General features: G+C 39.1%; 1 protein-coding gene across 5 annotated transcripts in view; it reads left to right on the top strand.

Moving 5' to 3' along the window:
- Positions 1 to 26,284, top strand: part of DCLK1 (doublecortin like kinase 1) — a 313,253-nt gene that overhangs the window by 244,781 nt on the left and 42,188 nt on the right. For all 5 annotated transcript variants that reach the window (XM_081047041.1, XM_081047042.1, XM_081047043.1 and 2 more), the window contains 5 exons: positions 7,739 to 7,826; positions 10,264 to 10,372; positions 17,248 to 17,305; positions 17,817 to 17,936; positions 22,012 to 22,158. In XM_081047041.1, the coding sequence (XP_080903167.1) occupies positions 7,739 to 7,826; positions 10,264 to 10,372; positions 17,248 to 17,305; positions 17,817 to 17,936; positions 22,012 to 22,158 (522 nt within the window). The remainder of the gene's footprint in view (positions 1 to 7,738; positions 7,827 to 10,263; positions 10,373 to 17,247; positions 17,306 to 17,816; positions 17,937 to 22,011; positions 22,159 to 26,284) is intronic.

Here is a 26,284-nt window from a genome sequence, read left to right as displayed (position 1 = left end):
GTGTGGGTGTTTCTGTAGATTTGCAGGGCTTAGTGTGTATATGGGTGTACTTACATAAGTATGTGTGTATGTGTATAGGCCATAAGGAGTAAAGCATGGCATTTGTGACACAGCCTTATAAGTTACTGGCTCTTGTGGAATTATTTGTAAAACCTTAATGTCATACATTGGTTATGTGGCATATTAGTCAGAGCATGTTTAATTTCAAAAGTAGTTTGCTGAACTTGTACGGCAAAACAGTCCAAATAGATGCACTGATTGATTTTTTAAAAAAGATTGGAATCCAGATATACAAAAACTAATTGAAATTCAGACAAATCCAATGTTGTGTTAACTATTAAATATAATCACACAATAATGTTTATATTGTTATGTCTTGATATTCAATTATTAAAATGAATACTATCACTGATGTTTCTCTAATGTGTGTATGTATTGATGACTTATCATTGTCAATCAATATTTACTAAAAAGTGAAATATTGTTTTATGGAGTTGGGAGTAGTTGAGTACTATACATTAAAACATAAATAAAGGAGAATCCAGCCTTTATTTGATTTGAAGTTTAATAAGAAAGCCAGATAACCTGTAAGGCGATTTTGTATGTTCTTTCAAAACACTGTTCTAAACCGTTGACATATTTTCAGTAGTAACTTTACTATACTTGCTATATGTGTGTATATATCTATGAAACATATACACACTTGAAAATGTTCATTGAATGAATTTACTAGATATGCATACATTTGCCCTTTTATGCATATTTGCATTAGCTTTGCTAGTGTGTCTAATTGTGCATGTTAGTGATGACTGTATTTGACTGAGATAGCCCACAGAAATATAGTGTAAAAATTAGAGATATATTTAATTCAATATACCAATTGCCTGATGTGGTTTGTTATACTGTCAGCTGAAAAATATTTGTAATTTTGTGCCTGTAACGCATGTGGAAAAGATAGGAAATCTGAGGCCTTAGCTATAATTTTTAAGGGTGCATGATGTATAGCGTCTTTAAAATGTGGTTTATTTTAGTAAAGATGATGGATAAATTCCAAGATAGTATAAATGATGCATGTAATACATGAGTGTTTGTATTATATATGGCCACAAAATGTCTTTGAAGCCAAGGCAGTAGGTATCTGAAAGGTCATGGGCAAAGATCTATGAAAGTTAATTTTCTTGTGATCTGTTTTTTTGAGTTTATATTCATCAGTAGCAAGGAACTGAGTTTATTTCTTCTAAGTACGTTTCATTTCAAAATACATTATTGTTGTAAATTTGGATAAAATTTTTAGAAAACAGTAGACATACTTTTTGCTTACAGTTTGACTTGCTTGGATGTGTATTCTTTTAAAAAGAGCATTTGGTGTTAAAAATGTTTTAAACAACAATATGTTGAAATAATCCATCAATTGAGGACATCAGCAGAGTTTTATAGAGCTAAATGATGAAATGTTTCATTGAACAATCCAATTTTGAAAGTTCCATCACTTTGTGCTGTGGTTACCTTGTAAAACATTGTACCTTGTTTCACACTAGACCATGTTATTCCTCTCAAAGTTAACTTTGTGACACTTACCACCTTAGAATAACTATATAATAAACAGGAAAAACCACCTATGTTGTTCAGTGAGTTTCTTTCAGAAAACTTGATAAATAGACATTGAAATTGAACTGACTGTGTGGGGAAGTGTTACCTTCATATTCATATTGCATTTTTGTGATGTAACTAGCATCAGCAAGTGATACTTAAGACACTGTGGATTGGCATCACATGATATCTAAAATATAGTATTATATTGACAACAACAACAAAATAAGACCATCTGATGAACAATTGTGTTTCGGTTGGTTATACTAAAGACTTTAATGCACTTTTCTCTCTGGGTTGCCTTAAGGGTGAATTTGTCAGACGAACTGGCAACTGGTTGAAAAAAGAAATTAACATGCACTTTTTAAAACATACTGGCTGTCTCCTGGGGTTGAAGGCATTTTCCAAGGTCATATAATTTGCAGGGGGAAAGACGCCTGTGTATGTGCATATATGGGTGTATGCAAGATATTTTAAAAGCACCGAATGAATATCTAAGATAAATAAATATATAAGAAAATAAATAATGATAATAATAAAACACTTGATTATCCAACTTGAATTTAGAGCAAAAATCCATAATATATTTCATTTATAATACGGTAGAAGGGAGTAAATAAAATTCTACAGACCTATTTAGGAAAAATATTTCATGTTAAAATTATTATATAAGTTCAAAATTCTGGTTTTAAATCTAAGATTTTTACCAGATACATTTTAACCTTAAAATTACTTTAATTCGTTCTCTTTATGATTTCCATGATAACCTCAATGGAATCAATGCTCAAAGCCATAATGGTACAACTGGAAAGAATGTTTACAAATTTATAAAATTCCCAATTGTGTTTATACTTTATTAGTATAATAGAGTTTAAAATAAAATGTACCAGGAGTCTGGAAAAAGAGCAAGCTCCCTTTATCACAGATTGGGAATCCCTTTGAGGAGGAAATCATGGAGTGAATTATTTTATTGAGAAGGGATAAACTAGATGACTTCCTGGTCCCCTTCCAAGCTATGTTCCATGAAGAGTAACTCATAAATGGAGACTTTGTCGTCCCTCCCACCACCACCTCCATAGCCTCTTCAAGACAAGTGGGTCAACCTCTGAAGTAGATTTTGGTCTAAGTGAGTATAGTGACTGGACGGTTGAAGCAAAGCCTGCCTGATATAACAAAGTTGTAACTAAATGCATTTACTTTTGAAATCGTGGCTCTAGTGACTTCACTAAAATAGATTTAATGCCAATATTCCCATTTTCATTTTCTCTTTGTCTAAGTAAACCAATTTCATGAATAATAGTTCCTCAGTCTTTTAAACACTTTGAGCAAATCTTTATGATAACGTTTTTCAGTATTCACTCTTAGTTATACACTTAATAGCTTACAGCATAACCTTTATTTAGGCTAAACATACTATGAAGAATTCAGACAAAGGAATTTGGAAAAACAAATTACTTTTGTGCTTTGTTTCATACATTGAGGGCTTATTAGTTATTGCATATTGATGTCATCAACTTAGGGTTCTATACCTACTTGGAAAGTAAAGAAATGCATGGTTTTTCTACGTACACATAGAATCCCATGGGTTTCAAGCTTTGTACACCAAGATTATGGTTTTATTTTGTTATATGAGGTCATCTTTAGAGATTCTGTCAAGAGCTCAAGTCAAGATCTCCAAGATGACATTTGAATTTGTTAAATATTTATTGGTTGTGTTTCCTTTATAAAGTTGATCTGGTTGATTTCTAAATTTTTTAAACCATTCTTCAAATTAATATTAACAAAGTAATAACTGTCTACCAAGACAAAATGCAGAGTAGAAATGATACATTTAACCATCCAAAGCTAAAATTATCTGGTGAGAGTTTTTCTACCTTGATTAGATCAATTGGGTCAATGGGATATTTTTGAAATCTTTATTCAGTGTGGACCCCAGCTGAGTGACACCATTAATACAAATGGCAAGAGTAACTTACACGATTTATATTTAAAATGAACTGCTTTTTACTACATAGTCCTCAGGTACATCTTGGTAAAATGTGGTTAGAGCTGTTATGTCAGCTTTCTCACTTACTTCAAAAAGTGTGATATGTTCTCCATCTGTTATATGATCCCAAGTTAAATGGCTACACTTAGGATGTGTTCTTACTTAGGGCAGTGCTTTTATGAAGGTGTGCCATAAAAGCATCCAGGTGCCAGCAACCTGGCCACCTGGTTTCCATTAAACATGCTTGGAGGTGATGACATTTCAAATGTCACAATATATCTTAAAGCAGCTAATTGCATTAAATTATAAAATAACTGTATGTTTTGAAGTGTACCACCAGATGCCTTGGAATTAGCTAACTGATTAAAGCAAACACAAAATGTTATCATCATACATGTTATAAAATGGTTTACCTGCTCAGTAAAACCAGATAAGTAAATTTATTTTATTTATGAGCATGCAAAAATACAAGTGGGCTTTTTAGCTTCTGTTGGTCATGGGTACAGGCGGATTAATCTCATTGGGTTAATTTTAAAGAACAAGAACGTCCACATTTTTCCTTTATTGTTTTCAGAATCCTTCGATCACATTTATGAACAATAAGCAAAATGAGCCAGCCCTGTCTAGGTTAGTATACTTAGGGTTAGAGGCAAGCATACACAAAGAGCCATGCTGATTCCTGAATGACTTCAACTGGGAAACAGAGCAACAGCATTAGGTGACAAAAACAGAATCCAAAAAATAAAAGGCTGGAAGGATAGGAATGTAATAAAGATGACATTGAACATGAATAAATGAGAAGTCTTCAACTTGATTTGAAACATCAACCTCCCACATACAGAATAGGGAGACCAGACATGACCGAGCCTCGTATAAGGCTAACACATTATGGTACTAACGATAAGCCAGTATGATTTGAAAGAACGTTAGTATTTTCCTCACAAGGAAGAAAGCCTTATCCTTCTCTGCTGGTCAGGGTACACCAAGAATATTGCATTTGTTTTGAGCACCATGTTTAACAAGACATATAGACAACTGGTGTGTGTCCACAGGAGGATGCAGGGGTCATGGGAGCCCTGTCACATAACAAACCGAAAAAACTGGGAATATTCAAATTGAAAAACAGAAGATACAGAAAGGGCCAGTAGCTATTTCCAATACCCGAAGCTCTGTTATATGAGAAATGGATTAGAACTATCCTGGGTGGCTTCAGAGGTGAAAACTACAACCAATAATAGGAAAATGTAGGGGCACATCATTTCAACATAATTTAAGGAAGAACTTCCTGTGACTCTATTAACAGTTAAGGGCTGCCTTTGGAAGTAATGTGTTCAGTAACGGAGGTGTTTGGACAGAGGCCATTTGACCACATAGCTGGAAATTTTGTAGTGGGAATTTGGTTTCTGGACAGAAGTAGGGTGGAATAGGTAATATTTCAGGTCCATTCCAGTCCCTGTAATTCTTTGAATCCATGAGTGGTCATTGTCTTGGAAAGTATATAATGTTAACTGTCTTCTTTGGGAGAAAGAAGACATGACACCATCAGAATTCTAATACATTTATTTTACTCTATCTGAACATAATAAGTAAAATGAGAACTTTTAATTTTCAGAGTACCTTATTTGTAATTAAGTTTTTCTCTTAAAACTTTCAGTCATCTGTCAACCTCAGACAGCATGAAATTTGAAATGATTGGGGGGTACATTTTCAAAACACAAACCTAAAGTTGAAAGTAAGCAATTGTAAACATAAGCAAACTTGTGTTAGCTCTGCATTTTTTTTTTTTTTTTTTTTTTTTTTTTTACCAGAGTCAGAAAACCTTGAGGGGTTTTTGTTCATAAGACAGAGAAAACACAGCTGGTACTGTGGCAAGCATTCAGACATCAGACATTTAGTGGCACTGTTGAAAATACAATTCATTAGCTGATAAAGCTGTTTAGTGAATAGTATCCAGCAAGTTTATAGGATATTACAATTTAAAAGATGTTTTCGTGTACTTTGGGTCAGAGTTCTGTATTGAGTAGCTGATGTTCTTATTAAAAGAACAAGCTTTTGGAATCAAGTACATAAATTGTGGACATCTTTGCTAGGAAACACGCTACTAGTCTATTAATTCTGGTGCTTGATGAAAGAATGTGTCTTTGTGTTCTAAACTTTAAAACACCATATGACAAGACAGCACCTGCCACCCCAAACCACAACGTGTCTACATTATTAAACACCATTTGTGATGCTGCTGGAAGAGATTCAAGGACCAGAAAGCCCAGAGGCGGAAGTCCACATTTTAGAAATTGTCTTACTGCTTTTCTGCTTGGAACACCATTATGTCTACAGCAAAGGCATGACACAGGGGATAAAAGATCTCACTGTTCTGGAACGCGTACACCTTCCGCTCAAATGTGGTAATGTTAATGTTGATTTTCTCCAGACATTGACATCATAAATCTGCCTTGTCTCATCCTCATATTCCAATATTAATATGAGGTTTTCACAAATCAACATTCATAAAAGTAGGCAGAGCATGGCTTAGAAGCTTATACATTGACAGTACCTCTGACAGAATTGGTTGTCACTCTCGTTAGCATCCCGCCAAGCAAAACTGTTTCAAGGTCACAATCTGAGGAATGTATGCTGCTGGTCACAAAGGGAGGCTAGATGAGAGAAGATGGAAAACTAGCTCGAGTTACCAGGCTAATTATTAGGGGATTCTTATGATATTGGAAAACACAGGGCACACCACACAAACGATGTGGCATTCAGAGGTGTAGTAGAGTAACCACAAAACTTCTAGAAAGTTCTAGAAGGAAGCAGAGCCATCACGGCTGTGAATTTAACTTTTATCCCAATGGTTTCAACTGTCAGCTTTGATGAACTCTTCCAGTGGAATGAGCTCCCCTTAGCCACACTCAGGAAAATGTCCTGTGGCAGTTGACTCAAATGGCCCTGCAGTGCCATTTGAGTCATTTGAGGGGAGGTAGCATCTCCCCCTATATTAATCTTTGGTGAAAATGAAAGTCTTTGAATTTCCTATACAAGATATTGTTGGGCATAATGAAATTATATAGAACTTCTCTTCCCTCCTACTTTGTGCACACTTAAGGCTGGATGGAATGGGGAGGAGGATGAAGGGAGACAGGTAAGCAGAGGAAAAATAGGTCAACTTTGCCTCTCACCACCTTTCATTATTAATTCAACTACAGATGCTTTTTCCCTTCTCTCTGCTCCACAGACAGCCAGCACCATGAGCCAATGCCGCCCCCTCACCGCCTCCTGCTCCCATCAGGCCAACCAAGTGGATAAGCCCAGGGAAACAGAAGGAAGATCTTTTTAGGACAAGCTGTGTTCATTATTTAGAAATAGCATTGAATGTGCAAATTGTTTTCTCAATAGATGCAGAGATGGAAATGTTCATTGTTAAAGTACTTCCCTGTAGCTCATCATAGTATTAAATAGTTGGTATTGTTGAGCTTTCTAATATAGTCTTTGCTTTCCCTCCCTTTCCCTTTGCTACCCTCTTTGCTTTCATGGGTCTTGGATCAAAATACACCAAACATACAAGGAATCACCAGGCATAGGCTTTTATTCCTGTCTTGCCTCAGACTTATTATGTAATGTTTAACATATCGATAACCTGCTGAGCACTTATCTTTATCTCAAAGTGGAATTAACAAACCCACTCTTTAACCTTTATCCAAGGATATGGTAAGGCTGAATAATTTTTTTTTAGAATATTTCATAAAACAAACTGCAGAGAAAATTTTTCTGTGTTAAAAATAGAAAAATATTCCATGAGATCAGAATGATGCCATATTTGAGGCCTATTTGCAGATAGTCTGTGGAAGATGAGGTGAGATGCCTAAAAATTTGCCTAATTGAAACAGTGAACTAAAGAATGCTAATTTTGAATAAAAGGAATAAAAACCCATGGAATATCTAAATTGATGATTAGGCTCACACAGTTAACATAATTTATTGGTTAATAGAATAGTGGGGAGAGGTAGTCCTAATTGAATAGTTTAAGAACCTCCCTTTCTGAGTGTTAAGCCCAGGCCCTCCTTGGTAGTGAGTTCAGTTATCTCCTGGGATTCTGAGCTGGGCACAGCACCTGGAGAGCCGGGCACTCTGACCAAGTGTCTTTATTCTGTTTCTGTTCTCATCCAGAGCTCTCAGCATGGCGGCTCCTCTACTTCACTTGCGTCCACCAAAGTCTGTAGCTCGATGGACGAGAACGATGGACCCGGAGAAGCTGGTGAGCTTGGGAGTTGATGTTGTCTGTGGAGAAGTCTCAGCTTACACAGGGGGCAGAGGATTGGTTGGCTAAATTTACTCCAGGAAACTGTAACCTCTCAAGCAGAATGAAATGGACAAACCTGAAACAGCTCATAAGAGTCAATAAATAACAAAGGGATAGGATTGAATATGGCTCCCACCAGGATCTACTCCATAGGAAAGGGAAGAGGAAGTCAGCCTAATTTAGTGATGTTTCACATCATCTAAGGGTATAAGTATCCTAAGAAGGCCAGCTATTGCCCACTTTGGAAATAAAAGGGAGTAATTGCTGCCTTTGTTTTTCCAAACTCTGTTCACTTTTAGTATACTCTCTTGATTGACTGTTACAGCCTTCCAGATGTACTCTAACTTAAGTGAACCCAGTATGTGAAAATATGGCTTTATAAAAAGAATTAATTGATGACAATTGCAAAAATATTCTTTGTACTTTGAACTAATTCACTTTAGAATTTCTCTATGATGTGGTCAAATGACCTGGATTCCAGACTTTTCCACTAACTCACTGGATTGTTTTGGATAAGCCCTTTCAACACTCCACATCTTAGTTTCTCTTCTGTAAGACAGAGATTGTAATACACACCTGTTTCCTCCCTGGGGTTATCAGGCTCAAATCTATTATGAAAAGTTATTTAGAAAAGTCTCAATCTGGTATGATCAAACCACTGTTAGAAAACCAGCTCCCCTTGTTTGTTTTAAATGACATGATTTCGTTTTCTTAGACAAAAGCCTAACAGATACAGTTTATCAATAGTCAGGGAGGAAAAAAACTCTCAAGCCATGTTCTCTAGGTGGGTGCCTTGGTGATGGACCCACTGGCGGGAAGGGTGGAAATATCTCCTTCTATTTCCCATCCAACATCCAAAGGTGATTGCTTTTATTATCCACGTAGTAAAGAGCCTTAAAACCGTGTCATCTGAGAGATGCTTTGTAAATTTGGGTGCTTTGTAGTGGATTTTAAACTTCTCCAACCATCTCCTCTAATTCCTGTGGAGCAGACAAGATCCCCCAGGCTGAGCCTTTCAAACAGAGGCAACATTATTGGCTTTTTTGGGTATGAGCTAGCAGGGGTGGGGGTAGGGGTTAATTGGCTCCGGCTCTCACTTTATTCTGCAAACTACCGCGATAGCTTCCAGTGGATTAAGAAGTCACTTATAAAGCGGCGAAGAAGGTACAAAAAGCCAAAGGCAGGAATAGCAGATGCCCTACATTTGTACAGTGCTCTCTGGAACGTCCACCCACCCTGGCATCCAGAGTGGTGACGACTGAACACGATCGCAAAACCAAAATAAGGGCCCTAAAGCAGGTGTCTGAAGATTTTGAGCTTCCATTTGTTGTTCCCCAACAATACAGATTAAAAGAGAATACAAAGCTCCCCAAGAAAGCCCATTCACTACCACCTGAGGTTTTAATTTTATTTTGAGAAGAAATGTTTCAACTCGGTTTATGGTTAAAGGTCAGAATAGGAGCATATTTAGAAAGCACGCTAGACTTCCATCGCATTTTGTATTCAGATTGCCTGAGGGAGAGCTAGGATTTATAACTTTAAAGCATGTAAATTTTAAAGCCCAGCTATAAAAGGCTTTTTACACCCCTAAGATGTTAAAGGTTATCCAGTATATTGATGTGACCTAAGTGTGGCTTATTTAGTTTTACGGCCTTAGATATTTAAAGCATTATTAGGCATTTGTAAAATATTTCAAAATACATTTTAAAGGGGAAAATGCGTTGTGTTAGTGGCACTAACATAATTGAAACTACAAAACTGTTCTGTTCACAGACATAATAGATATCGCAATTTTAATTCAACATCTGCTATGCAGGTTACTGGTGAGAACTTAGTCTAAAATCTGCTCATTTATCCTGGGGAAGGGTGCCAATCAGGGCTTAGTTCATACAGAATTTTACGGAGATCTCCATTTCAGGATGTAGTAAAGCTCAGTGTGCAAACAGCAGGCATTTTTCATGCTTTGTACAATGTCTGGCAGCCCAGAGTCCCTTATGAACTGCATTTTGCTCCTGAGCCATACCTAGAAATGTCACTTCTCTGTACACAGTGGGTATTCAGTCAATGCTATTGATCGAATTGGCATGAAATAAAAAGATCAAAACTTCCTCCAGAGAATCTCCATGGCAGCAGAAAGCATACGTTGCTCTTACGTAGGTGGGAGTAGACCTCATACGTTTTGTGTTTCCTTTTAGTTTGTCATTTGTCTTAGTAAAAACTGTTGAGTATAGTGTCAGCAGCGGGGGAGGGGGGTTGGCCTCACGGTCCAGAAAATGACATATTGATTCTGAATCAGTTCCAGTCTATTAGATGATACTTCTCTAAATGTCTCCTTTGTGCAACATCTGTGTTCCCTTTTCTACCAATAAAAACATACTAATGATTCTTTCAGAAGTGTCGGAGGAAGGCTTCCAGATTCCAGCCACAATAACAGAACGATATAAAGTCGGAAGGACAATAGGAGATGGGAATTTTGCTGTTGTCAAGGAATGTGTAGAAAGGTGAGGAGGAGCTCATTTGCATCCAACTTTAAAGGAAACATTTGGCATTATGTTTTCCGAGATTGTGTCTTTATTTGCAGTCTGTGGCACATATGGAATTGGTTAATGTCTCAACTCCAGATGTAAAAAAAATTTTAAAAGAAAGCAAAGCCCATCTAACAACAGATTTGAAAAATGTAGTGATTCCTGGGGACAATCTATAAATTAAGGACTTTGATTTTTCTTTTTAATGTACTCAGCAAAACTTTGCCAGATCTCTCAGGTAAGTCCTTTTATTTATTTATTTTTTAAAATATATACATACATACGTATGAGTATATTGAGTAGTTTTTTCCTACATTTCTTTGAGAAATATAGGATAGAGCGTATATATCTAAAAATGTACCACCATAAAATTAAATATAATAACCTTGACAAATTTTTAAATGCATATGTGCTGATTCCAACACAATGGTATTTAATGCATTAAGGAATGAGATGGATACTCCTGTGGGCTAAAGGGAAGGGTTTGGAGTGAAAGGTTTATCCGTGGGAATCTTGATGCCTAATCAAGGACAATTGGTGGCTACTAGATGGAGAAGTGACAACTAATATAGCTAAAGCTCCATTTAAGGTGGCCTCAAACCCTAAGCCCAGCGTTAGATTTGGAATTCGTTTCTTGAGCAGTTGCTTGCTTGAAAGGAACTTGTTCAGTCAGCAGCTTCTCCTCAGAGCTGGGTAAGCAGAGCGTTAAAAAGTCAAGGGGAGCATGCCTCATTCTGAGAAGGAGTGAGTCCGCTGTTTTTTTGGCAGCTGGCCTGGGGTGTCCACACTTCCCTGTTACTGTTCTCTGTCCCCACTGGGGCTGGATGCCCAACTAGTTTCTCAACAGTGTGTGAGAATAATGCTCCTGTCCTCTACACCACCTCTTTGAGAGGACGCCTCAGACTAGGAGCTTTAGCCCACAAGTGGCAGAACTTGGGCTTCTTCCAAGGGCTTTGATTTAGAAGCACAGTAAAGCTGGGAGTAGGACACCATGAGGGTCCTAGTTTGCCCAGTGCTCACTGATTTGCTCCGCAAACCCTTTGCCCATTCTTCCGAAGATACTTCCCTGCCTAAGGTAGTGGCAGCTCCGCTCCAGCACTGCATCTCCAGCTTTGCAGCCCCCCAACACGCCAGCTGGGCCAAGATCTTCCCAACAGTGACAGCACACAACACAGCAGCCACTCTGTGAGGGGCGACTTGAGTACTAATAGGGAGCCTGAAAAATCCCTTTATTGCTACTGCTAGGCCACTTTTTCTCCTCTTGTGCTCTCCTTCCCCTATCCTCAACACAGAGCTTGACCATTCATTGGGTTTCTGCCAAATAGAGAAAATGTCCCATTACTTTCCTGGGCTGCACACCTTCCAAAACAGAAGCAATCATTGTTCACTGAGCATAAACTATATACAAGGCTCTTAACTGATGATATTTAATTTAATTATCGTAATAATCTCACAATATCAGTATTGTTTCCATTTTATGCAAAGAAAACCTGGAGATGTTAAACACCCAATGTCACTCAGCTAGTAAGTACTTAGCAAGGCATAGTTCCAAGCCCAGCTCCAAAACCCATGTTTTTGACCACTCCACTCCACTCCACTCCACTGCCTCCAACAAGGAGTCTCCCACAAGAATATGGCTTAGCTGAGCCAAAGTCACACACCCTACATTTGTCCCTCTGCAAAGAAGACAGAAATTAAATTGGGAAAGCCATTCCCTAAGATAATGGATGGAAGTGTGTGTGTTTGTGTGTTTATATAATTTTATATTTCATGTATACTTTTACTGATTGTAAATCTGACCGATAGTAACTTTTATTTCCACTGTCACAGAAAATCCCATTTTCAGCAGATTGCCATACCCTTCCACTGTGGGGTATCTGGTTATTTGCCAGTGTTCACCATCTGTTGAGTCTGGCGTAGTGGCCATGTGCTGTTTGTCCTAGCTAATACACGGATCAGGATGGCATCTTAGTTCAACAGCACTGGTCTTCCTGCAATAGGAATTTCTCATTTCTCCATCCAGAATTAATTTCTTTCTTTCTAGTTTGGATTGTGTTTATTTTGCATGCGTTCACCTCTTGGGCCTCACTGTATGAAGCTTTAGAGTCTAAACACCAGATTGCTCCAAAAATTGTTAGTATTCCTTCCCCGCTGAACGAGGACATATGGCATGTGCCCTCTCTCCCCAGAGGTATCATGAAACATTCTTTTAATATTTTCCAGAGGTCCAAGAAAATAAAAGCGACCTAAGAATGTTGTGAATGGCACACATTGCTGGCGGGTACATTCTGCCATATTTTGAAGGATGAATATGTATTAACAAGAGCAAGTCTGTCCCTCCTCTGTTAATAATATGCTGTCACAGGGAAGATTTTTCCTACAACAATGGATATAATAACAGTGTTGCCCTGGCCTTTCTTTCCATGGTCCCATGCCAGCATAGCCTTTGACAGTGGCTGCCAGGTCCACTTAGATTGCTGCCTGTCCTCCAGTAGCAGTTTCTCCAAGTGGCCTCAGGAGTCGCTAGGACATGACAACAGAAGGTGGCGAATGGAGTCGGGCTCTATTTTGAAGCTGTTTTCTGGAGGCCCAGAGAAAAGTCAAAGATCTGAAAGGCACTAACAAGAGGTCAGAGCATGGGTCGAGGGCTGGAAGTGAGGTGGCCTTATGTCTGGCTTTCCTGGCCCCAAATAGACTAATTACCACAGGAGCCAAGGGTACGAGTGACACAGTCAGGGGTAGTGATGGTGTCTCCAGTGGCTCTTGGCCCTCCCCACACCTGTGCTGTTTGCAGTTTTCAGTGTTGTAGGCATCAGAACTATACTAAAATTCTAGCTACTCCTGATTTCCTCTCATCTCTCCTCCACCTAGAAACCTGAAGGACGGCACAATAAAACTGCTGGCTCTAGCAATGGTCGTAGGCAGCCCCACCCAAAAGAGCTAAGACGTCAGTGTCACCAAAATGGGTTTCATCCACCTAGAAAAGTCTTTTGATTCTCAAGGACCTCAAGAATTGCATACCTATAGTTTGAAGGCATTTCCTTCTGAAGCGGGGTTGGGAGGATGAGTCACGGTGAAGAAGCTTAGATAGATAGCCCTCTGCTAGCTGATAATGTTCTCCCTTCTGTCCTTCCCGAGGACGCTCTGGCACCTGATAGCCACTCCGGGATGTAGGCAAGACATTCCGGGGAGCCTCAGTTCTCTGTTCTCCGCAGTTACCCCCTTACGTGGGAAGCTGCCATGTAGCTTTATTCTGATTACCTCGGCAACAAAGTGTGCTATTTCCTAGCCTTCTTGACTAAGGGGTCTTCCTGTCGCTGTCCTCACTACCACCATCCTCTGGAGTCTCCACAACTCGACTCACATATTTGCAGCCCCTGTTAGTTTAGGTTTGTGCTGGGCACCTCCAGGGCTACAGGACACAGCCCCTCTCCAGGAGGTCCTGCCCGTGGACAAGGGATTGACACGAAATTCAGGAAATCTTATGGTGGAGGAATAATTAAGAAACTGTTCTTCCTTTTCCATACAATCTTTTAAAAAACGTTTAAAATACAGCACACAATAACAAAAAGTACCCTAGTCCAGAGCAGGCCCACCTCTGTCAGCCCATTCACCTTTCCATAAGCATTCGCTGCCCGGGGAGCAGGGATAGCGAAGGGTAGGAGAGAATACTGGTGGGTTTGAGAGTCACTAAGTTCAACAAGGCAGCTTTCTCCCAACCATTTTCAGGACAAACATTAAAAATTAGATTTGTAAAATTTGTAAACTTCAAGTTTGTAAAATTTGGAAACTTCTCTCTAGTGGATTGGGCTCTGACGTTGGGTCAAACTAAATAGAAAGGGGACCTTACAAACTGAGTTCCAACAGAACAGGAGGAAACAAAAGTTTGTTCTGTGGTGGCTGCTGCTTTTGCTGTGGCATTCGACGGTTCCGTAATTCTATAAAAGGTCAAGCATATAACCTCAGGGACAGGCAAGCACATGGCCTCTGTTTTCACCAGCAACCCAGGTGCCTAGAATTCTTCTCAATACACTAAACTATATACTCCTTGGGGACAAAGACCAGGTCTCATTCACCACTGTAGCCACCAGAGCACCATGCTTGTAACTGCTTACTGAATAATTACATGGACACAGCAGTCCTCAGAGTTTAGGGTGTATAGGAAGGCAAATATTTAAGGTTTTATTTCTTGTCAAGTGTTTTCACTTACCAACTTAAAGCAAGCAGTTAAATTTTTATTCTACGGTACATATTTAATCCTAACACCTGGTTTTAGGCTCATTTTCCAGACTTAACTACTTTCCTATAAACATGTACTTCCAGTAATAAGGATTTTATTGTGACTTTATAGTTCTGCCCTCAAGGAATCAAGAAAGAAAATTTGCAGTGTTAATTTTGGTGGTCTCCTATGGGACTCATTGATATAAAATATGGGTAAATCTAATTGAGTGTTTAATCCTATTGTGTACGATTCTGTGCAGTGAACCCACAAAGTCCTTTTTCCTATTAAGCCCCAGGGCCACTGCAGTGCTGGCTTACATTTCTCCCCACAGTTGTAGGCGCGGGACAAAACCCGGGTGCTGAGCACCCTGGGAGCCAGTACACCCACTTGCTCCATTGGAAGCCTGTTCCTTGTCTATCTAGCTGTAGAGGAGATTTAGCCTCCCTGAGTCCCACACCAGCCCTTTGCTTTGAGCACTTTAATGTTACTCATTCCAGGGAAATGAAGGATTAAATAGCAAATATGGAGAGTCATAAAGCTGAGAAATCTCCCTCTCCTCACCAGCACCGTCCTGTCCCTGCGTCCCCTTTGTGGAGGCACCAAATGGAAGAGCTCCATCCTCCCTCTCTGGCTCTTCCTGGGACTGCTGCTGGCTTTTATCACAGCAGTCAGTCCAGTTGTCCGGACTCGCCTGCCATCAACTGAAGCCTTTAAACCAGATGCTCATGGATTCTAATCTCAGATTTGCTTTACCATATTTTTTTAGTGATTCATGAAAAGCAGAATTCAGAAATAATTCAGCTTTTAGTTTTCCTCTTGATTAAGTATTCTCAAATTTGCAAACAAGTTTTCATAAGTCTCTTAAGAGGAAGCTACTTAAAGGGCTCTGTGATTCTTCTGTGACGGGGGAATCCTTTTGTATGTGAGTCAACACTTTCGCACTTATCTGTTTGCCTGTACATTTTAAATTTCCAATGATAAGGCTTTCGTTTTCCCTCTTATTGTGGTGTTTTTGTCCACCTCTGCTCCCACAGCCTTGCTGATGGCCGGGTGTTGATGTGGGGGACATTGAGCTCCAAGCCCTGCATTTAGCCAGCTCCCTCCACGGTCTCTTGTCCAGTCACGGGCCTGAAGAATCAACAAAGACTGAATCAACAAAGGGCATGCTTGGGCTTCTTAGTCTATTTCTGCATGAGACTGGAGCAATTTGGGTTCATCTGGACACCCCCACATCTCTGCAGGAGAGCCACCCTGAGGCAGAGGGGTTTACCTTCTTCCATCTATAGGAAAAAGCCCTTTAGTGGAGAAAATAGGCTTCAAAGTGATTATTTAATTCTGGTTTTATCCATCAGATGTAATTACAACCATTTGGTCAAAGTTTACTGTTTTCCGAAAGCTGGCACCATGTAGGGGCTTGGAAGTGTCATGGGAGAAGCACTTTTAAAAGCACAAGACAGGATTGGTTTCTAAAATGCCCTTGAAACACGTTCTTAATATCTGGCCTCTTAATCTGTTTATAGGCAAACACTCTCTTGCTCCAACCCTATACCTAGGAAATCCCCCTTTGATTCTCTGTTTTGAAGATTTTAAAACCCTGTTTTAAAATTTTGTTCTTTATCAATCTCACTTTTGCTGTATTCATTTGCATCTCTAAAATCGGCTTTTATCTATAGGAAAAGGCTAGGCTGTCTTGGTTTACCACCAAAAATGAAATGGCATTGCTTGTGAAGCAGCGGTTTACTATGATTATTAAGTATACATTGTGTTCTTTGACAACAAATGTGTGGTGTTTTGTACTACAGTATCTTAGAGATGTTAACACAAGTTAGGAAGCTGTACAGGCAGCAGAATGACAAAACCCTCCCTCCGCACACCCATCAGAGAGCAGGGACGGTGTTGGTTGGACTGTATGTGAAGGAAGCAGAGAGAGACCTCAAGAACTCCGAGTCCTGATTTTAACACTGCCATGTAGATTTGGGAAAGTGAGTTGAGTTTAATTGCCAGCTCCATTTAATTTCTGTGAAATAATACAGACATTAAAGGCCCAAGAACTCACAGAAAGCTCAGATAATGGTTGTATCCCTTTCTACACCTTGAATGTGTTATCTGTGAGTTCTCCAGGAGACCACTTAGGCTTGCCAACTGATCCCAAGTCTAAAAGAGTGTGAACTGCTTCTGTCGAGCTTTTGGTGTGACCAACGAACCATTCAGGAAACTGTCACAGCCACACTTCATGGATAGAGACCCTCAAGAGAAACTGGGAAGAGGAAGGGCAGAAACTCACATCTGTTTTATATCCTGATCACATCACCTCAGACGGCAGGGCAGGGCAGGGCAACCTAGCAGGAGGAGTTACACGTGGCACTAGAAATGGTCGTGGTTTTGTTACAAGTATGACTTCATGAGCAGCTCATGATGTTTCTGTGCTAACATATTTGTTATCCTTACACTTACTCAACCCCGAAAAGTTGACGTATTTCTTCTAGAAAAGGAAAAGAGAGTCATTCACGAAATATTTATACCATGATGCAAGATCTATAGGATAAGAAATTAATCCTTAACAAGATGATTCGGTAGAACTGAAATTAAGTTTATGTTTTTTTAAAAAAAAAAATCTTTCTCTTTGCAGGTCAACTGCCAGGGAGTATGCCCTGAAAATTATCAAGAAAAGTAAATGTCGAGGCAAAGTATGTATAAGGTTTATTCTTAATGAAAATACAGTATTCCGGGGGGGGGGGGGTAAAAACACAGAGATCTGCTCCCAAATACACATAAGTTCACCCCAATTGTTGTATATTGATGGAATAGAATGTTACATTCTAGTTAGGATATAACATTATTCTATACGTAGTCCTAGAATAAAGTTAGCTGGAATGATTGGATATTGTTTCTGTTTCTCATCTTTGCTTGTTTATTTATATTCTTCCGTTACTTTTGTGATCTGAGTTCATTCCATCCTTCTGTATGAACTTATTGTAATTTATCGTGATAAATTCTGGACTTACAAGCATCGTCTAAAGACCTTCAACACCTTTTGGCAATTCTAGGCTCTCTGAATATCCGAATCTAAGATACATTAATATATTTTACCAAAATACATGCCCCTTGATCTTTACATCGTATAGTTTTACTCGTTTGAGCTAGCTCCTCCTATTTCTGGATGTGTATTTTAATTAAGGTCACTTCTCCATTGGACAGGAGCACATGATCCAGAACGAGGTGTCTATCTTAAGGAGAGTGAAGCACCCCAATATTGTCCTTCTGATTGAAGAGATGGATGTGCCAACTGAACTGTATCTGGTCATGGAATTGGTAAAGGTGCGTATTTTGGAAAAAGAAATAAATCTGTACAAGGCAGCACACGCTTCTCTATAATACAACTCTTTATTTCCTCCCACCAATACTCAGTCTCTCATTTCTCTGCATTGGCATCATGGTTAAGAGTATTAATACTAAAACTATACCACAAGAGTTCAAGTCCCAACTCTGACCTAAATAGCTCCCTGATCTCAAGTATCTCTCTCTCTGCCTCAGTTCTGTCACACGTAAAATGAGCATACTAATAGTACCCGCCTAGGAGTGTTATTGTGGGGATAAGAGGGAAGGCTTCCACCAGTTTGTGTGACACAGAAAGTACTAGATCCCAACGCAATCGTTGTTATTATAGTAGTAGAACTTGTTCACTTTTCCAGGAACTACATCCAAAGGTATCACTCATGCCTATAAAAACAGGCATTAAGCTTTTAGTCACCAATTTAATAGAAAAATAGCACAGTTCTAACATTAACGTGAATAGTCTACCATCTTGCAGTGAATGCTGCCATCTCATCGTGTCACATAAAATTACATTTTTATTCTACTAAAGTCATAGAATATAAAAATGGCCAAATGTTTATTAATAGTTGCATGTAGGTGAAAGATGACTTGCCTATTCCCTCTACTTTCATATTTGAAATTTTCAGTAATTAGAAGTTTTAACACATTGAATGTTTAATTTTCATGAAGTTCTGTTTTTTTTTCCTAGCCTTTTGTATTGTGTCAATCTCACTGATGGTGTAAGTAATGTCTGCTTTAGTTGTGAAGTGTTGTAAATTAGTTGTACCGTCTTGTGCATCAACTGTGTGCACCATGAGTGAGAGCCTTGACTCTGACGCCAAGCGGCCTGCAGAAATCAGCATTGTGGCATTGGGGGTTTCCTCTGGCAAAGATTTAAGACAAAGAAAGCATTTAATAAATTCATCTATGACTAATCTGTGCCAAAAACATGTATACAATGGACATTTTGGTCAATGTTGCTCAAGCAGTAGTTCGTCGTAATCAGAAGTGTCTGGACGCAGATGGGAACCACTTTGAGCACCTCTTGTCATTGCAGAAGTCAAACGTGACTTGTATTCATCTTGTGTTATCGGTATATATTGAGTATTACAATTTTAATAGTTTTTTCTTTTCTTAAAATGTTTATACATTTTTTGGCACTCTCCATTTATAGATAAAAATGTTCATTCTAGGATCTTTAAACTTCCATTATTCAGAGTCGCTTTACTTCAGATCTGTTGATATTTTTTTGTTTTAGTGGTTATTTATATTTACAGATGAAACTTATTTTTTTCTATTTCAGGTTAGGATTTGATTTTTTTTTTTCCAGAGAGGTTGTGTGTAGTAACACAAGGTTATTGTCACATTTGAGTCTAAAGGTGATAAAAATGTAAAGTGCGTATTCCAACAAGGAAAGGTTGATTTCGTTTAGTTAGAAGATTTTTGTATTGGCACTTTATTACCAGATAAAGTTTGGTAAGTACCAACATTATAAATTACACTTTCTCAAGCGCCAAGGGTGTTGTTTTTATAATGACATTAATTTCAAGACCAAAAACTTCAAAACTTTTCTGTTTCCCCCCTTTGTGTTGCTAAAAATTGATTAGCTCCCTGTCATTGGCTGAGTTTTGGAGAGCTAAGACTAAATTAAATCTTTGACTAATTAAAATTTGACATATCAAAATTAGATTTAATTAAGTTGAATCTAAGACTAAAAATCATCTTTGAAGATGAGAAATCTTCAAAGAGGCAAAGGCTCAAGAGTTAAGAACACATTTTGTGGGAAAGCTTAGTCTGATAGTCAGTCATACACTTAGCCTAGGAACTATCGCTATGTGTAATTAGGAGGTCCTCATGTCACTTAACAGACTTCATGAATTTTCTCTAGGGGATCAAGATAGCCTAACAGGGCCAGAAAGTGTCTAGCTCAGCATTGGGACTCCTCAATTGTGCCCCTAGACCGTATTCTTAAGCTTAGCCTGACCCAGAACTGCTGTGAGGCCAGGTCTGAAGGGAAGGCCAATCCCAGGTTTGCCCCAAGAGTTTCCCATAATGTTCCCCCCGAGAAATTTCACTGGGGCCATGCTTCTTAAACCCTAAGGGCCCAGTAGTGTGCCAAAGTGTGCCTGAAGATATAGCATAAACAAGTATTTCCTTCATTCTGGAAAATAGTGAAGGAACAATTATTAAAAGTGAATTTCCATAATTCTTAAGAAGAGGACTTTAGACTTTTGCCTACAGAAATTTGCACAGAAAAAGGCAGGCCCTGTGTCAAGGCCCTAAGAGATCAACAGGAGATAAAATAAGGAAGGGAAATAGAGGGGACATTCCAGGAAAGAGGCTCTAATAAGGAAAGGTTAAGAGTGCAGAGTGATTTAGTCTTATGTGGTGACCAGGGAAGAAATATCCTACCTGGAGCATGAAGATCTAGGTAGTGGCAAGAGATGACATTAAACAAGTTAGAAGGAAGGTTGGGAGGAGAACGTGGAGAACCATGAGAAAAGAAGGCTGATTTCTTAAAGAGAGAAAGAAAATCTGTATGAACATGTCGTGTGGGAAGGTGACAGACAGTGCAGGGGACGCGTTGGACACAGATCCTGCGGAAGGAAGCTGTGCAGGGTGTCAGGTCATGTGATCACAATCCAGAGATGAAGGGATGGGAACTGTCACTTAGAAGGTGGAGTGGGGTTGCCCAGAAGGATGTGATGAGGCGTGCCTTAAAGAAAGGACTAGTTGGATTTGTTGACTGTTTTGTTGACGTCGAAGAGAAAATGAGATGACAGGATACCTGGAGCCCAGATAACTACGTATTGGATAAGGGTGCAGTCTTTGCAGGGCCACCATCTACAGCCCCCCACAGATCCTTCTGCATCAGGGTGCTGTTCACGGAGACCACAGTGAATATCCCGCCTCCTCGAGAGGCACAGAAAAAACCTGCAAACCTGCTTATAACAGTTTTGCTTTATAAGAGAATTAGGAAGTTGAGAAAGTGCACATTTTGGGGGTGGGGAAAGTACGTATTTCAGTAGTTTGGGAATTGCAGAGGCTGACTGGACAGTGGGAGCAGCCTCCCAAGTGGAGATTGTACAGGGGAGTCCAGGCCACACAGTGAGATTTGAAAACTGTCAGCCTACAATGTGCTGTATTCTGCTTTTGCTATTTAAAAAGAAAAATTAAGTCCCAACCTCACTAGGTAACAGATGAACACGATTGGCTACTGTGTTTGGCTGTTTGGTGAATCGCATGCAAGAATGATGCACACAGTGTTAGTAAATCAGACCAACGTGTCTCATCAGGTTCAGATAAATGGAACTAAAACTGGAGCCTAAAATCGTTGTTTGGCCAAATAGCAATAAGTTAGCAGGGAACAAGGGAAACAGACGTTCAGATGAATAATGGTCATAGAAAACAGTCTTTGAAATTTCTCCGCCCTCCTCCCTCTCTTTCTCTCTCATCTTTGGAATGACAGTTTTTGATTCTTTTCTCTGTTCCTTACAAAGAAACACACTATTGAAAAAGAAAACACAACACCCACTCCTAGAGAGCTAAATCCAGAGACTGAAGGGAAATGTGTGTGTGTGTGTGTGTGTGTGTGTGTGTGTGAGAGAGAGAGAGAGAGAGAGAGAGAGAGAGAGAGAGAGAGAGAGAGAGAGAGAGAAAATTTCAAAGGGCAGAAGAACATTTTGTTAAGGGTGAGGTTTGGGGTATTACCTGTTTCTCATTTTGGGAGGTTATAAATTTGAACTTGTGCTGGGAGTTGGTATGAGGCATGTAGCACATGTCATCAGGACATCTAGGTGTCACAAGACCCCTCCTGCCAGGCTGGCGTCTGTGGAAAAGGCTGCCAGTCTGATACAGAATCCTCACCCTGCTTCTTTCTTTGAGCTCTGGAGGAAATGGCTTTTGCCGTGGAGGGAGAAGTCACCAGAAGGTGTCTGGGCCTTGGCGAGGGAAGTGGCAGGGAACCCAGAGATCCTGTGTGCATTCTTCATTTCCTTTCTAGCCTGTCAGTCCCTCTCCAGGCAGCCCCATTGGACCATCTGTTAATATGCTGCTCCGCCTGCTGGTCTCTTCTTAGGGGGGAGACCTCTTTGATGCCATTACTTCCACTAACAAATACACTGAGCGAGACGCCAGTGGGATGCTGTACAACCTGGCCAGCGCCATCAAATACCTGCATAGCCTGAACATCGTCCACCGTGACATCAAGCCAGAGAACCTGCTGGTAAGAGGAACTCCAACTTCAGGGCGTCTTGAGTTCCAAGCACTCATGAGTGAATATGAATCTCTCTCTGTCTCTCTCTGTCTCTCTCTGTCTCTCTCTGTCTCTCTCTCTCTCTCTCTCTCTCTCTCTCTCTTTCTCTCTCTCTCTTTCTCTTCTATTTGCTTTACTTTCTTAAAAAAATAAAAATAAAAATACCCTAAAGGCTAGTTTCCAGCTGGCCTTCAGTAACTAGCTGAAATTGAGTCTTTTAAGTTGACCTATAAGGATTAATGTGCCAGAGGAGCAAGGCCCTTATTAGCAAGTACGAACCTGAAGTGGGGGGCAAGGACAGAGGGCTGGGAACCCAACTCAGGAATCTAGGGCTGCGGTTAACACCACAGGCTAGGCCAAGGCAGTCCTGAGGAGCATTTGCACGTGTATCATTTATCTACAGCACCTTTAGCTTAGAAAGTTTTACTTGAATAAAAAAGGAAGCCCTTTGACATTTTCTGTTAGTCTCCCAAGTTTACATCCCAATAAGATGATTTAAAAGCTAAGAATAAATCATAATAGGTTTTAAAGACACAAGCCCCTCAGCATAAGTAATCATGATGAAAACTGATTTCAAAAATCAGAGCCATTTTTACCCTCCTCCAACTATTTGGTTTGCTTTTTTTTTTTTTTTTTTTCGTGAACTCCCCCTCTCTGAGAGTTCTCCACGCAAGCAAATGAGTATCCTTTCCAAGTCCATTGTTAAGGGCAAATATTGGAAAGAATTGAGGAGACAGAGACTGAGCACAGGGGAGCTATCCCTGGTGAATATGGGAGTAACATAAATTTTGCTGGCTATTCATGTTAGAATTTTAATGAAATCTATTCAATTCCGACCTCCCTTCCCCCAAGATGGTAGTTCTTCTACTTCCATTACCCATCCCTGAGTGTTATGTATTATATGTGACTATTAGTTTGTCCATCTCTTCAGAAATCTGGAAATTGAGGATTCTCTTTCTAAAGCAATGCATCTCCAAGGGTGGTCCAGAGACCCCCTGCATCAGAATTACTCCCAGATGCCCGTTAAAAATGCAAATTTCTCAGCTTCCCCACAGCCTTACCAAATCAGAATCTGGTGACTGGTGACAGGCTGCACATGTGCATTGCAACAGGCTCAATCACATCATCCGTATGAACACTCAAGTTTAAGAGCAGATGAGCAGCGCAGCCCCAGCTATGCAATACATAGCCCCAGCTATGCAATACAGCTATGCAATCTGCTGTTGTGGAGAACCACCTCTGTGTGCACCCTGAGCTGAGGGTTTTACACTCATTACCTCATTGAATTCTCACAAGAACCATAGGAGGGTAAGTTTTATTAGTGTTCCATTTCACGGATAAGGAAACCGAGTGCCAAGAGTTCAAAGACCTGCCCACGGCCAGCACAATTCATAAGTGGAAGAGTCAAGATTTAGCCTAGCTCTGCCCCACTCCAAAGCCCAAGCTGTAAGCACTAGACTACATAAACCTAGGAATTAGGGAGAGTGGTTTATGGTATGCTTGCTGTGTGCTAGGTACTGTGCCAAGGAACAGAGATATATGCCTTCAAGTAGGAAAAATAGGTTTTCCAAGAAATAGATACACAAGCAATTAGCTAATTGCAATTATGTTAGTAATCTTGTAGCTACTGGCTAATGAAGGCAACTGAGGTCAAATGATGGAGTTCTGACTTAATTGCACCTCAAATTCCACATATCTGCAGTAGCCTAAACATTCTCTTCTGCATAGCTGTCTCGGTAAGCTGCAGCAATTTTCTCGTCTGCATTCATTATTCCTGAATTATGTGGGATTGTCTCATGGGAACAGACTTACACTGGGCCTTTGTTTAAAAACTTCTCTAAGCTTCGAAAAGTCAGTGATTAAAAATTAAAGTTTCATTTCCCTTCCCCCTTTTTGCAGTTCAGTTTTACTTCTCACCAGAGTGTTATCTATTTCTGTAAATGCCATACATGATTACATAGCACTGTACTTTTACTAAAATTACAATTTGCAGGATACATTTTAAGTGCTCATTTGAACATATTTTAAATTACTCAAAAAGAAACAGTTCTCTCCTTTTTCCTTTCTTTTCTAATTTAAGAATGTGAATATATATATATATATATATACACATACATCATCATCATCATCATCATCATCATAGTCATTCATAATATAGTTTTAAAATATAAATGTGAAAACATAAAGTAATTCTGCTTCTCCAGAATAGTAATTTCTTACTATAGGAGAGTGTTAAGGGTTGGTAAGTTTTGCAGGGATAAATCTATTATGGATAAAATAAGTAGAAATATAGAATAAGTTTAACAAAATTATGATGACATCACTAATTGCACTCAAGACCTCTGTTAATTTCACATTTTGGTGACCTTTATGTGGGAAAAAAGCAAACCATCATGGGAGGCACACATTCACATACTCAGGATTTATAGTCAGATGGACAAAAGTTCAAAACCAAGTGTTTCACTTTTCCACTGGCTAGTCTTATGACCTTGAACAAGCTACTTAACCCCTTTGGGCCACATTTAAGGGGATTTTATGAAGATGAAGAGATAACACATACCTATTAGTTCCCTTTTTATCCCCCTTTTATTTGTAATAATAATTCAATTATCCCTAAAAATAAAACTGCTTAACAATAAAACTGTATACTATAAAAATCATCTTTCATCTTTTTATCACATTGCTTTTAAAATTTTACTATTTACCCATGCATGGATTTGCCATATCCTTGAGAAATGTAGAGCTGTAGATTATTGTTGAAAAATGCTATAATAAATTTAAAGTAAAGATTTTCTCACTACAGAGAAACTTACCAACTAAATAAAAAGGCCACACTGCACACTTTGCATTGCTCTTTTATTACGAGGCTTCAAAAAAAAAAAAGCCTTCTAAATTTTTAGACTACTAAGAAGATTTTTGCTAATTGTTATAACTAGCAAAGTATTGTTTATAAATGTTAATTCAGCTCTAGATTTCCTTTTATATAGTATCATTGTATATACAGAATTTTTAGAATTTTTTATTGTTAATTCTTGTGGAACAATATAAAAATGTATCTTGGCCTAAAGGATCTATATTGATCATATGAATGATTTATTCAAGTCTAAGTATTTGGCCAGATCAATGAGAAAATATGATTTGACTTGCAGTGATGTTTCCCGATACATTTTAGGTGGAAATTAGGAACTGACACAATATTAATATCTTTTACAATTTTATTATTGTATCATTACAAAGGGTTCTTTTTACACAAGTTAATTAAGCTAATAATTTTATGTTGTTCATTTTGCTTTGTATGTGGTTCATCAGGCCTGATGCTTAATAATCATCTATATGAGTGACAGGTGGATGAGATGAGATGAAAGAGTGAATGAGTGATATTTCTTCATAGAATAGAGGATGGACCCAACATGACATGTCTAAGTCATTTCTCCACTCGTCTTACATTGAGGACTCACATTGGCCTCAGTCTAAAATTCCTTGAATGGGGAGAGAAAGTACAGTGCTTCCCCAGCTGCACTTATGCATGGGAACATTGTGTGTGTGTGTGTGTACACACACCACGATAATTTGTGACTAAAAGGAACCTTTTGCTTTTTTCAAAACAACAACAAAACAGAAACAAAAAACAGTCTTAAGACAAACAGCCTTCAATTTACATGAGTCACCACTAGATGGCAAGCTTGTAGCCTTGGCAGCAAAAATCATCAGTAGCAGCCTATATTTCTTCCTGGGAGCCAGGGGGTTCTTTTTAAAATGTATACACGAATACCACCTCCTTAGGAAAATTAATGTCTTCCCTGGCAAAAATATAACTATATCCCTAGTTGCTCTTAGCTTCCAGAAATAAACACATTAATTTTCTTGCAATATAAAATTTTATGTCAGAAACCATCTTTCTGTTGGTCAGAAATTTTCTTTTAACAATTCTATGCCTGCTCCTAGCTGCCCATCAAAACAGCATGCATAGCTCATGACCCTCATTGTCACTAAATGGATTGTATCCTGTTTTCCCCAAGAGATGACCGTAGTTGTGGTCCAGCTTTTCTTAGTTTCCAGTTCAAGCCAACACTGAACTCACAAAATTTCCTTCTGC

The sequence above is a fragment of the Rhinolophus hipposideros genome, assembly GCF_964194185.1.
Source record: "Rhinolophus hipposideros genome assembly, chromosome: 4".
Lineage (NCBI taxonomy): Eukaryota > Metazoa > Chordata > Mammalia > Chiroptera > Rhinolophidae > Rhinolophus > Rhinolophus hipposideros.
The sequence above is the reverse complement of the archived record's forward strand: the minus strand, read 5'-3'. Positions and strand labels throughout refer to the sequence as shown.